The sequence below is a fragment of the Periplaneta americana genome, chromosome 12 (genome assembly GCF_040183065.1).
Source record: "Periplaneta americana isolate PAMFEO1 chromosome 12, P.americana_PAMFEO1_priV1, whole genome shotgun sequence".
In the NCBI taxonomy this organism is placed as follows: Eukaryota; Metazoa; Arthropoda; class Insecta; order Blattodea; family Blattidae; genus Periplaneta; species Periplaneta americana.
This window is the reverse complement of record NC_091128.1, coordinates 160,864,314-160,878,180: the sequence shown is the minus strand read 5'-3', so window position 1 is coordinate 160,878,180 and position 13,867 is coordinate 160,864,314. Positions and strand designations below refer to the sequence as shown.

Sequence of the window (13,867 nt, the reverse complement as noted above, 5' to 3'; positions counted from 1 at the left end):
TTCTCCTCAGTAATACCAACATAACTTCGGTGACATTACGAAAGTTCCACGCTAGTGTACTTTCAGGCTACGCCTTGCATATACGAACCTGTGACAGGTTAGGTTAGTTTAGGCTTTTATTATGCCTTGCTTATACGAACCTCTGCAGGACCTCTGGAAAAACAACTAAGGAAGAGACTAGTGAAGTACTTTATATGGAGTGTGGCATTGTATGGGGGCAGAAACGTGGACATTAGGACGAAGTGAAGAGAAGCGAATGGAAGCATTTGAAATGTAGATTCGGAGAAGAATTGAATGTGTGAAGTGGACAGATAGAATAAGAAATGAAGCTGTGCTAGAAAGAGTGGGTGAAGAAAGAATGATGCTGAAACTGATCAGAAAGAGGAAAAGAAATTGGTTGGGTTACTGGCTGAGAAGAAACTGGCTACTGAAGGATGCACTGGAAGGAATGGTGAACGGGAGAAGAGTTCAGGGCAGAAGAAGATATCAGATGATAGACAACATTAAGATATATATGGATCGTATGAGGAGACAAAGAGGAAGGCAGAAAATAGGAAAGATTGGAGAAAGCTGGGTTTGCAGTGAAAGACCTGCCCTTGAGCAGAACAGTAAATGAATGAATGATATCAGTGAAGAATACAATGCATGCAGTTCTAAGTTGTGTTTCTCCATTCTCCTGTAACTTCATCCTTCTTAGCCTCTATTATTTTCGTAAACACCTTATTCTCAAACACCCTTAGCCTTTGTTCCTTTCTTAAAGTGAGAATCCAAGTTTCACAACCATACAGAACAACTGGTAATATAATTGAAGAGTCCACTGCAAGAATGATGGATGTCACTTTCTGTCAATGCATAGGTTAAGACATATAGAATGTACATACAGAGTTATATGGCATTAACACTGATAGTAATTGTCCAGTAATGATAGGAAAATCACAGTTAAGCTTTGAGCGCTAAGCATTTCAAACTTTCAATTGCTTCTCCTGCAAAATGTATTCCAAATGACATCCATCATTCTTGCAGTGGACTCTTCAATTGTTTTATAATTCTAACTTTCAGCTTTTTTGAGAACAGACTGGATGACAAAAGCTTCTGAACCGAGTAATAACAGGCATTTCCCATAATTTGCTCCCGAGTGTCATTTATATTTGTTACTGTTGCTATTATTAAAAACATAAATGATAAAATTAATCTCCATAAATACCTGGCCCTGAATATTAAAAACGAAGGCTTATTGGACCTAAAATTCCGTTTCCTGATTGTAAGATTCACACAGCCTCCTATCCAGAAAGTATGTAGTGGTCAGATTGTGAAAATGACAATAGTACCAAGGTGGATACCATGTCACTTCTGTAGTTCTGCCTTTAGTGGGTCGCCACTTCCTGTCCAGGTCGGGGCTTTCACCCGGCTATTGTATTGTAATGAGAGTAGTTCACTCAACCTGACGTAGTTCTGAGGTGCTAACAGATGCCGTAACTCTGCAGTCGGTGATGTGCTGATGTTCCGACCACTTCACGTGATTCCGCCTCTTATCTTGTCTCTCGGGTCAGACGGGGAGGTCGGCAGATAAGCCATGCGGACCGTAGCTGACCCTCCCCATTGTCCAGACAATGCAGACAATGCACCACGATTCAATTTCCACCACGTGTAGTTACGTAACCCTTGCGTGTGTATAAATTGGCTCCCCCCTTTTGCATTCAATCATTTGAATGTGCGACATTCTTCAAGGAACGTCGTCTGTTAAGGTTAGTCAATCTACATACATTGTGCTAGCTAATATATTTAAAACAATTTCTATTTCGTTGATATGATAAAAGAAAGAAGAGTTTAAACGTTGGTGTGAAATCTAAAGGCACATCCTAACTTGTATATACAGTAAAACCTGTTCAAGACGGAAGTGACATACAGTAAAACCTGTGTTAAACGACCAATGCTGGTACCATGAAAAATTGGTCTTTCAGAGGGATGGTCTGTCAATAGGGAGAGTTATTTTACACATGAATGGATTAAAACGTTTCTGTGTTAATCAAATAAAAACGTGGAAAATTTTGCTAACAATAAAAGCTTGCAATTAGAACTTTATTTCTTATTTTACGTTATTTTTTCAATTTCCTTCTTCAATTCCCCTTCACAAAATCATAAATTGAACTCTGCTTAACGTTTTTACATTTCCTTTTTACAATCTCATTTTCAAAACTGTTCTTTAACATGTTAAGAAGTTCATTTACTGTATATGTTCTCGATTCATACAGTCCTTCAGTGGTGCCGATTGTTGAATTAACTCAATATTACATAAGGCTTGTTCTAGTCACATTTTTTCGGATTGAAATTCTCTCTTGACTTCATCCTCGTCATCAGTGGGTTGATCGCCGGATTTTTCTAATAGGCAGGAGGAAGAAAAAATAAGCTATTGCACTGTAATTAACAAATAACGATTTGAGTTTTAATGTACGAAACGAAAAGTAAAACTGTCATACGACATGAGAAATCTTACCTTTCAAGAAACTGTGAAATAGTGGTACAAATAACCCTTTGTCATACCTCGGAGGCAGTTTGCAAGTGGTCATTGTACCTTTTCTCGTAGCAATCTCCAACATTCCTTAAGGGATTAAGGGCAGAAATGGGCATTCAACGTGAATACGATATCACTTAACAAAGTTGCCAAACATCATTTTAACTTCTAGTACTGTACGAATTTCTTGGAATTTATTTAGGCTACAGTAATGTAATAAAATACTAAATTGTAAATTGTGGACTATAGTGGACTTTATGTTGTCAGCAAACAGCTGGATACATTAAGAAGATTGATTAAATTTTTAAAATACAGTATGGTATTTTAAAAGGGGTAAAATTAAGGAAATGGCTATTCAATCAGTGGTCGGTGGTCTGGGAGAGAGGTGGTCTCTTAAAAGGGGTGTGATTTGCATTGGTTCTTTTAAAAGATCGATCTTTAGGAAGAGTGGTCTCTCAATAGGGGTGGTCTTTCAGACAGGTTTTACTGTAGTCCTATTTTTTTTTCCTTTGTGAACAGGTTTCTGTATTATTCAGGTGTGAAATTAAAATGGAATATTTTAACATTTGTATAAATGGAAAACAAAATGGCATGCCGCAAACTGTAAGAAATACAACATATTTCGTTTAATACTACTGATATTAAATCAGCATTCTTTCGCTTTTTCCGTTGGTGAATCATCTTGATGAAAATCTCATTGTCTGTATAAAAGTTATCATAACTCACTCCTTAAACACTATTGAAGTTTAATAATCATGTTAAATTTAATATCCAACACTATACTATAATACTGTACTGTATATCACATCACATCATTTAATTGGACTAGAAGCTTTCCATTAGAAGCCTTGAATTCTGGCTTACGGTATCTAATTTCTTTGCCAGTTCAAGGGTTTGCTTTGCGGAATAGGTCCAGAAATTGGCATGGTCTTTGAGAGGCCATGAAGACCCACTCCCACAACAGTTCATTTATTTCCACATAACCAGCTGTTTTCTGTTTCTTTTTTGTGTCACCATTATTGACCGCAAGCTACTCATGATACGGTCTTTATTTTTTGAAGTGTCACACCTGAGTTTTCCACAACTGAACTTCAACTTTATTTCCCAAATGCTTCATTTCTCACTTTCCTTTAACTCGACAACTTTTATTTCACCACTTAATGATAGTGCGACATTTTTACGCAACTTTTTTTTTTACCACGAAAACACTTGTGTTCTACTGTTATACGGGTGTGAAGCATTGAAAATCTTTGCAGGGACCCGTCTGCCTAGTCAACAGGGTAATAAAATTTATGACCGCCAGGTCAACAAACCCTCTACCCTCTAAAATTTTGCAAAGAAAACTTGTTTTCATCTTAGTGACCTACATATTTTGTACATTCCTTAAATACACACTGTTTCGAAATATAGTTTACATTAAAGTAGGATGTCCAAAATATTATTTCCGTTTTGAACAGTAGCAGACATTTTCCGTTTCCGCGTTGCACAGTTTCCGTTTTATTCAGGAAAAATTACACATAATAAATGGGAATTTCGACGGGACAAATAAACAGTTCCGAAATAGACAGGATTCCGGATTATTCAGGTTCCAATTTCAATAGGTTTCACTGTAGATTATTTCCAATATAAATCCGATTGTCTTTTTAATTACTGAGCTTACATTTTAGATGTTTTAGGGTCGTGGTAAGGGAACTATAGAGATTAATAGCTTTACATTTTGTTCAATTAACTTTAGACTGGTAACCTCTTATCAGGAAAATTTGGGTATTCAAGCTTTTCAGTAAAGATCCAGTTTTGATTGGAATTAGAGGTGAAACTTCGGTATCTCCCCACACTACACAATTCCTCGGCCTCATATCAATTAAATGATCCCCTTAACTAACCCACTAAACTTGTCACGTACCTCGGCTTAATGTCACTTAGCTGTCCCCTCATTTAACCCATCAAACCTCTAAAGAATATGATTATATCTCGTGACCAGAACATAATACGAAATCGAAATATAACAATTTGAAATTTATCCTCTGAACAGGTGGAAAAATTCAAATATCTTGGAACAACAGTAACAAATATAAATGATACTCGAGAGGAAATTAAACGCAGAATAAATATGGGAAATGACTTATTATTCGGTTGAGCAGCTTATGTCATCCAGTCTGCTGTCAAAAAAAGCTGAAAGTTAGAATTTATAAAACAGTTATATTACCGGTTGTTCGTATGGTTGTGAAACTTTGACTCTCAATTTGAGAGAGGAACAGAGGTTAAGGGTGTTTGAGAATAAGGTGCTTAGAAAACTATTTGGGGCGAAGAGGGATGAAGTTACACAACGCAGAACTGTACGCATTGTATTCTTCACCTGACATAATTATGAACATTAAATCCAGACGTTTGAGATGGACAGGGCATGTAGCACGTATGGGCGAATCCAGAAATGCATATAGAGTGTTAGTTGGGAAGCTGGAGAGGAAAAGACCTTTGGGGAGGCCGAGACGTAGATGGGAGGATAATATTAAAATGGATTTGAAGGAAGTGGGATATGATGGTAGAGACTGGATTAATCTTGTTCAGGATAGGGACTCATGGCGGGCTTATGTGAGGGCTGCAATGAACCTCCCTGTTGTCTAAAAGCCTTAAATAAGTAACTCATAAATAAACTTAAAATAGACGTCAGTCTGTTGTGGCGTTGGGCGATATCGAAGATTGGCCAAATTAGAATAGGCCTATATTATAAAAATTGGAGATTTATCCTTCGAAGAGGTGGAAAAATTCAAATATCTTGGAGCAACAGTAACAAACATAAATGACACTCGGGAGGAAATTAAACGCAGAATAAATATGGGAAATGCCTGTTATTGTTCGGTTGAGAAGCTTTTGTCATCTAGTCTGCTGTCAAAAAATCTGAAAGTTAGAATTTATAAAACAGTTATATTACCGGTTGTTCTGTATGGTTGTGAAACTTGGACTCTCACTTTGAGAGAGGAACAGAGATTAAGGGTGTTTGAGAATAAGGTTCTTAGGAAAATATTTGGGGCTAAGAGGGATGAAGTTACAGGAGAATGGAGAAAGTTACACAACACAGAGCTGCACGCATTGTATACTTCACCTGACATAATTAGGACCATAAAATCCAGACGTTTCAGATGGGCAGGACATGTAGCACGTATGGGCGAATCCAGAAATGCATATAGAGTGTTAGTTGGGAGGCCAGAGGGAAAAAGACCTTTGGGGAGGCCGAGACGTAGATGGGAAGATAATATTAAAATGAATTTGAGGGAGGTAGGATATGATGGTAGAGACTGGATTAATCTTGCTCAGGATAGGGACCAATGGCGGACTTATGTGAGGGCGGCAATGAACCTCCGGGTTCCTTAAAAGCAGTGGCGTATACTGGTTAAAGGGTTTGGGCTACCGCTGACCCTATTATTACACAAAATATATCTAACAATTACTTTAATTTTAATTACTATGGTAAAACTAATAATACAAAATTATTACATTACCGGTATGTTATATTATAAACTTTTTCTTTTGTAATTTCCTTGGGCTACCGCCGGTAGCCCGCATAATACGCCCCTGCTTAAAAGCCAGTAAGTAAGTAATAATAGGCGTATATATTAAGTCTAACACGTAAAGAAGAAGATGATTATTATTCTTGAATTTATGTTAAAATATGTATAGTTTTTGTGGCATGAGAAGACACTAGAAGCAGTGGTCGGCAAAGATTACGACATATAAAATACAGCCCGCAAAACACAGCAAAGGCGAAGGTAGGAGGGGGAGGTATAACAGAAAAAGGCGAGGAACAACTTAACTTTTGTTAAGTTTTCTGTGCGCAGAGACGGACGGTGAACATACTAAACTGCTTAACTTTGAATAAATAAGTGATGGCTAAGGGGAGGAAATCATGCCTTACCCCCCTCCCCACCCTGCGTGTATATTATGGGGTGAGTCAAGAAATGCTGACCATTGCACTAGAGTTTAATACCTATAGTTTTAAGGAAGTCGAAAAAGATTTTTTTAATGGACTTTCCTTAATAGTATAATGAAAAGAAATAAATATATCTAATACGGTACTTTGAGAATTATGACCTAAAATGTGAGAATGTGTCAGTTGACTTGATCATTTAAATATGGACAGAACTTCTGTAAGTTTGTCATTTCCCGTAACTTAAATTTTTAAAATCAGTTTCCCTCATAACTTCACATTTTTTAAAGATACTGGAGAGCCACCGGCGTAGCTCAGTCGGCTGAGGCACTTGCCTGCTGATCCAGAGTTGTATTCAGGCGTGGGTTGAATTCCTGCTTGGTCTGATTACCTGGTTGAGTTTTTTTCGAGGTTTTCCCCAACTGTAAAGCGAACGTCAAGTAATCTATGGCGAATCCTCGGCCTCATCTCGCCAAATACCTTCTCACTATTACCAATCATCGACGCTAAATAACCTAGTAATTAATACAGCGTCGTTAAATAACCAAGTTCCAAGGTAGAAATTTTACACAAAAATCTCTGACCCTGCCAGGAATCGAACCCGAGCCGATTACTCTGGAGGCAGACATGCTACCATAGAGCAAACTGACGGACTTCACAATAAAATGTCATTTTTATAAATGTAATAAAATAGGCAATAAGAAACTACATTAGATCAGTAGCGGCCGGTGATCAAAATCCTCGGTGAGGCCAGATGCAACTAGTTTAAGTGCCTCCGATAAGAAATGTTTGTTTATGATATTAATTATTATTGTTATTATATTATTAATATCATTATTACTGTATTATTATTATTACTATTATTAGTCTATTCTTATTACTATCAATGAAAAATAATAATTTCACTCACCAAATAATCTGTTATGCTCAGAGTTTCAGTGATTGTTTCAGTGTGATGAAGCATCCCATATTATGTGTTGAAATTCCCCTTTCTTTCTTTTCTTTTTATTTTTTTTTCCTTTGACAGCAACAAACAAGGACAAGAGAAGTTTATTTTGCATCACATTACGGCATAACCATTTGTTGCCCATACCAGGATGCAATAGAAACTCGCGTTTTAAGATTATGTGTCAGAAAAATTATCAGCGATGTCGTAGGTATCTCTGTAGCCTCTCTCTTTATTTAAAACTTCTTTTCTTTTAGTATTATTTCTTCTCGAAAAAGGACACTCTAACAATGAATTAACTGCACCAGCATTATTTCTCTCATTTGTTTCTGTTTATATTTTCCCAAAATACATAACAACATTGGCCCAGATTCACTACTGTACTACGAAGTACAATAGTAGAACACTCTCGCTTATGTCATAAACTGAGACATAAGGGGAGAGAATCGAGTGGGTTTCTGCCTGCCAAAGAGCTGGAATTTTGTTATTTATGGCCTAGTTAGGAAGACAAGTCACCACTGCTATTCCCACCCCACTCTACCCTTGAGGCCGGCCCATGGATGGGACGAGTGAAACCTGACCAGGCCAGCCGAATTGTGCCTCAGCTATAACGTTTTAAGCGTAAACTCAAAGCCCGCGAAAGGACATGAAATGCATTAAGCCAGATCCGGCACGAACGATTCTGGCCTCAGGAACAAATTTTACTGCAAAACAGGTCTATATACATCACAAGCCAGACCCGGCACGAGTGATCCCGGCCTCAGGAACAAATTTTACTGCAAAACAGGTCTATATACATCACAAGCCAGACCCGGCACGAGTGATCCCGGCCTCAGGAACAAATTTTACTGCAAAACAGGTCTATATACATCAAAGTTTTCAAATACTTCTACAGCGATATATGCTTCATTCAAATAACTAATACATTATACAGGGACATCATTTTATTTTTACTTCAATTTTTATTGTACCTGAGTTTTTGAATGTACTTCACTCCCACCCCTTCTACTAAGGAAGTTCCAACTCCGCACAGAACCAAGACCGCAGATAGTAAGCAGTACTGAGTTACTGAGTATAGTACGTTCCAGAAATATGTTCGCGTTTTTCAGTGACGAAAGAGCTTTCAATATTGAATCATATTTTCGCACAGGTACTGTCCGTTTGCCTACGTCGCATCCCGATTTCCCCCACCTGCTTCTGCTCGCCCCTCTGTAATAGCTGGGCTGTCTTAGCTCTTTTCTGAAAACATTAATTTCTCTTAGGAATTGGAAGTTTACGTAATATTATACAGCTGTTTAATTTAACTTAAATAAAAGGGCCTCGTTAAGTAATTAACTGTCACGTGATTTCCTCCCTTTCTACAATCCTGCGGCATAACCACTTGGACGGACAGTAGATAGCATGTCTGAGTAATTTTATATTTTCGGGTCGGGCAGAAGTGAAGATTGAATTTACAGTACGTAGAGTAGGTACAGAATTATTTCAACATGAGTTACTAGTACGAAGGACGAAACTGGCAATTGGAATTAGATGCAATAGTCTATAGTGCGATAATATGCACAAAAGAACTGAAGCCTGTATCGAAATGAACTGCCACCATTTTCAAAATTGTGTTTAAATATTCATATTATGGTTATTTTTCAATTTAACTTCTTTCTCTATATTGTACGCTAATGTGCTGTAGACAGTATAATATACCCTGCATAATGAATACGTTCGCATGGATAACTCACTTCGTGAGTAAAAACACTTATTCTTAATACAGTACTGTACTTTGATTAAAGAAAAACCTAATGAAAATTATCAAACTCAAAATCGCGATATTTCCTAGTTTACGTAAATGGATGAACTACCTTTCTTCCCTCCTATACCTAGTAGAGTGATTTGTGTTTTACGCCAGTATCATCGAACTCTAGTCTTGGAGGGGGGAGCAAGCGGTGTTTCCGGTTCTCTAAAGGTATAGACAGGTTAATATTAAAAATGTTAGTAAAAATAAAATGATGTCCCTGTATAAAAACACAAAATTTGATTTAAGTTATGCCAAGTGACTGAGGCCCGGCCTCACTTGCCTCAGTCAATCAGCCGCCACTGCATTAGATTGCTTCATTTGCAAGGTTCGTCTATAATATTAACTTTCATATCATTCATCAGAAGGAGATTGACATTAACTCAGACATCCGATATCTTTATCCTTCAGATGGACTCGGTGTCTGCCCCTTGTCTTGTCCCCTGTTATCAAATGTAGTGGCCTGATGCCTCGCTGATGACATGGCAAAAACTGCACTACTTGCGAAAGTCAAGTCTAAGTTCAATATTTCCATAAGAGCGAGGATAAGACGAGCCAATCACTCTAGTCTGGAAATTTAATTATGATAATTTCATTGTAAATAATTATTTGGGTTAACATTTTGCAGAAAGGAACCAACTCACACTATACCTAAACTGAGAAAAATGCACTTTAAAGTTAAACGTGAGCGATCAATAAAATTCACAAGTAAATATAACTACATTCTTATTGCTTTAACCAAAAGGATATTATAATGAAGTATCTCTGTTCAAAATATGGATCCTTGGAAATATTTAATTATTGAAACATGAAATTTGTTTGTGGGTTGGTTCCTTTCTGTAGAATGCTGTCCATGTAAGAATGCTTATCACAAAATAACTTCATATTTTGTTTTAATAATCTTTTTCAACTTGGCGAGGTTGCAAACACAAAGAATATTAATAAGTTAGTATCATTTAAGGTGTGACATATACCCTGTGTTAATTTAAAAACTTGCTACCTTGAATAATTCTAGACTCCACTGCTGTGGAGTAACAGCATGTCGTCCACACCTGTGGAGTAACGTCAGCGCGTCTGGCCGTGAAACCAGGTGGCCCGGGTTCGAATCCCGGTCGGGGCAAGTTACCTGGTTGAGGTTTTTTCCGGGGTTTTCCCTCAACCCAATATTAGCAAATGCTGGGTAACTTTCGGTGCTGGACCCCGGACTCATTTCACCGGCATTATCACCTTCATTTCATTCAGACGCTAAATAACCTAGATGTTGATACAGCGTCGTAAAATAATCCAATTAAAAAAACAGCATGTCTGGCCCGGGTTCAAATCCTGGTTGGGACAAGTTATCTGATCGAGGTTATTTCCAAGGTTTTCCCTCAACTCATTAACAGCTATAAATGCTGGGTAACTTTTGGCACTGGACCCTGGCCTCATTTTGTTAAAATAACCAATTAATGATAATAATAATAATAATAATAATAATAATAATAATAATAATAATAATAATTTTAGATGTGCGAGGGACACGATTTTGAGGAAAAACACGTCGATTTAGTTTCCAAGGTGGAAGTTCCACTGCTGATTGCACTTTCTGTTCCACTCCATCTCCACCCAATTTCCGAATTTCAAGTTGCACCCTCTATCTTCAGACACACAATTTTAAAGGAGATGATAAACGCTATTCGTCTACAAAGAAATATTTCGTCATCTGTTTCTGAGATAGAGCCAGGATCATATCATTTAATGAATTAAAGTTCAGTTGATATTAGACCGTATTATGAAGATACTTTGCTATTAGTGTATACTAGAAAGCAGATCTGTTGTTTGCCTGGCATGATTAGAGTTCATATTGTGGAAATGTCTGCCGTTTTTTTTTAAGTTCATTTATACACGTTTTAACATCTTAAGTCATGTCGCACGTGTAGGATCTTTGAGTATTTATCAGTAGGCCGTGAACTACTGTTGTGATTCTGTTTATATTGTCATTTGTTATAAATGAAGGGTACACAATTCTCGTAAGTGTGATATCATCATGTAATTCATTATATTACTGATTTTTTTTTTTAATCCAATGCCACCAGGTTGTCTTTTCGACATTTCTGGTCTTCTCTCCTGACCGTGGCTTAGTTGTAACCCACTTCTGAGGTTGGGGCGCCTGGAAGGCGGAGTTACATTACCCCGATGATGTTATAGGATGATTATGATAATGTGGTGCCAGGAGAGGTCTTAAATCTAAACTTAACCTAAATTCCAGACCATGGACGAACACAGGAATAATCCCCTTTAAGGAAAAATTCCTGTGCTCTAACCGGGAATCGAACCCGGGACCTCATGAACTATAGCCAGAAGCTCTGATCACTAGACCATGAGGCTGGTATATCATTAAATTAAGTGTATTTTGAGACTTTGCCTTGCATAATAGTTTCAAACAAATTGTAAAAGTTCCATAGCATTAGCAGCATTAGATCACCATGGATACAGTAATCCTTTCCTACTTTTTCATTAGGAACGGCAATAAATTTTGCAGTAATATCACAGTTTAGTATATACAGTCGCGAAGCTCAATACGTAGTAAATATGCAAACATTAGACAGTTGCTCACCACTAGGATCGCTAATATCGCCTCATTACAGGCAATGCAAAATAGTACCGTCACAGTCTATTGTTTCTAGCACCCTCAAAATTCAAGCTTCGTGACTATATAGTAGATTGGGGTAATATACTGAATTAGAAGTTGATATTACCTTTAAGATAGTTGTGATTTTGATTGTTTTTTCCGTGTACCCTTTAAATGGCTTGTATTCATTTTTAATCCCAGTAATCGAGTATTGTTCTCTAGGATGAACACACATGGCTATCAAATTACCTGTATTATTAATTTTCTGTAATTCATCCCTACGAACTAATAAAAAAAAATCAAGTTTTGCACGACAGATTTGTCATGCATCTGTCAGAACTATAACAGGACGCGTGGTGTGACAAGGTTCAAACAGTAAATGTAGTCAAGTGAAACAAGCCTCACTGTTAGACATAAAACCTAATAAGAATAACTCTTCATGAAGTAATAATTAGTGGCGAATGTGTCTAGAAGTTTTGCTGTTTATGTTTGTATGTACTGATGAATGTACGCAATGAGATTCAGGTTCAGACAGCCTGCAGAAGACGACGATGATCTAGAACAGCGGTCATCAGCACAGTGCTCCCTCGGGCTAGCGTCTCTTACCCGCGAATAAGAGACTGCACTATGGTGCATCTGTGGCTGTTGGTGGATATACTTTCTCTCTCTCTCTGCTGCACGACAGGGCATATTATGGTGCACCGTTTACCCTTTACCTATTTCAGCGAGTGCTGACGATCACTGATTTAGAAGAACTGAACAATTTATTACAGTAGTACAGAAAATGTATATTTTTTTTTTTTAGTAGATTATTTTACGACGCTTTATCAACATCTTAGGTTATTTAGCGTCTGAATGAGATGGTGATAATGCCGGTGAAATGAGTCCGGGGTCCAACACCGAAAGTTACCCAGCATTTGCTCATATTGGATTGAGGGGAAAAACCTCAACCAGGTAACTTGCCCCGACCGGGAATCGAATCTGGGCCACCTGGTTTCGCAGCTAGACGCGCTAACCGTTACTCCACAAGTGTGGCCTAAAAAATGTATAAAACTTCAAACTTTATTGACCAGAAATATTTAGTTTCTGTTGCTTGTCTTGTGTTCTAAATGGCTTATATTAATTTTTAAGCCCAGTAACTTCATCGTATTATTGTTATTCATTAAATGACATTTCTTGCTGAATAGAAACTAGGTGTTTCACAATTACGCTGGAAAGCCTTTTTCAGAGTACAATGAACCCGACATTTACTTGTATCATTTTTGCGCGAACTCTACGTAACCTTTTTCTCTGACAGTGGGCTACATGTCCCTGAGGTCGAGGAGGAGGAGGAGGAGGAGGTATGGAGTAGAAAAGGAAACCAAATTTTTCCTGTTAAGAACGGCTCAAGTGAATGTCAGGCCCATTATCCTAATGTTGAAATGTAAATAATGGTTTGTTGTAATGCACGCACAGGTATTGATAATAGCAGTTCAGAATTTCCTTTTAGTGTAGGTCTCTCGGTTCATAGTACGTGGACGACAGTGTAAATATGTAATTCTCACATCATTCTTCCAACACGCAGGCATTTTGGAATTTGGTAGAGATCAAGTTGTCATCTTTTCTAACCTCACTCTCTTCCCTCGCTTTTCATTATAATCACACTAAAACAGTATATTATGGAATTCAATAGGGTCGAATGCACTTTTTTATATTATGTACGTATGTTTTCACATTTATTCAGCACACTGTTACTTATTAACTCTTCATACGAATTTTTATGTAGCTTAAAGGACTTTATTTTTTTGTGTCACCACGCTTACGTAAACAAGTAAACTGACGTAAAAAAACAATGGAGTGTATAGAATAAAGTGGGTAAAGAGGGCAGCACAGTCGTGAGTAATTCAATGGCTGCGTTAAACGCTCGAAAGTTGCAGTACTGGTTTGTAGCAGGTCGTGGAGTGTAACTGTATGACAAGTGGAGTAATGTCGCGATGAATGAAGTAATTTGCGAATGAAAATAATTTATTATATTTGAACAGACAGATTTGACTTAAGCTTACTGAGTGTAAATCGACTTTTACAATGCCTAAAGGTAAGTTCTGTAT

At 37.5% G+C, this 13,867-nt stretch overlaps 1 protein-coding gene across 3 annotated transcripts in view; it reads left to right on the top strand.

Annotated features, from left to right (window-relative positions):
* Positions 1-13,867, top strand: part of fbl (pantothenate kinase 3 fbl) — a 79,685-nt gene that overhangs the window by 18,661 nt on the left and 47,157 nt on the right. Inside the window, exon 1 of one of the 3 annotated variants that reach the window (XM_069842386.1) lies at positions 1,600-1,745. The exons of 1 other annotated variant lie outside the window; for it this stretch is intronic. In XM_069842386.1, coding sequence (XP_069698487.1) covers positions 1,710-1,745 — 36 coding nt within the window. In that variant the 5' untranslated portion in view covers positions 1,600-1,709. Of the gene's footprint in view, positions 1-1,599; positions 1,746-13,661; positions 13,855-13,867 lie in introns of those variants that run through there. One more of the 3 variants, XM_069842387.1, reaches the window with a different exon arrangement.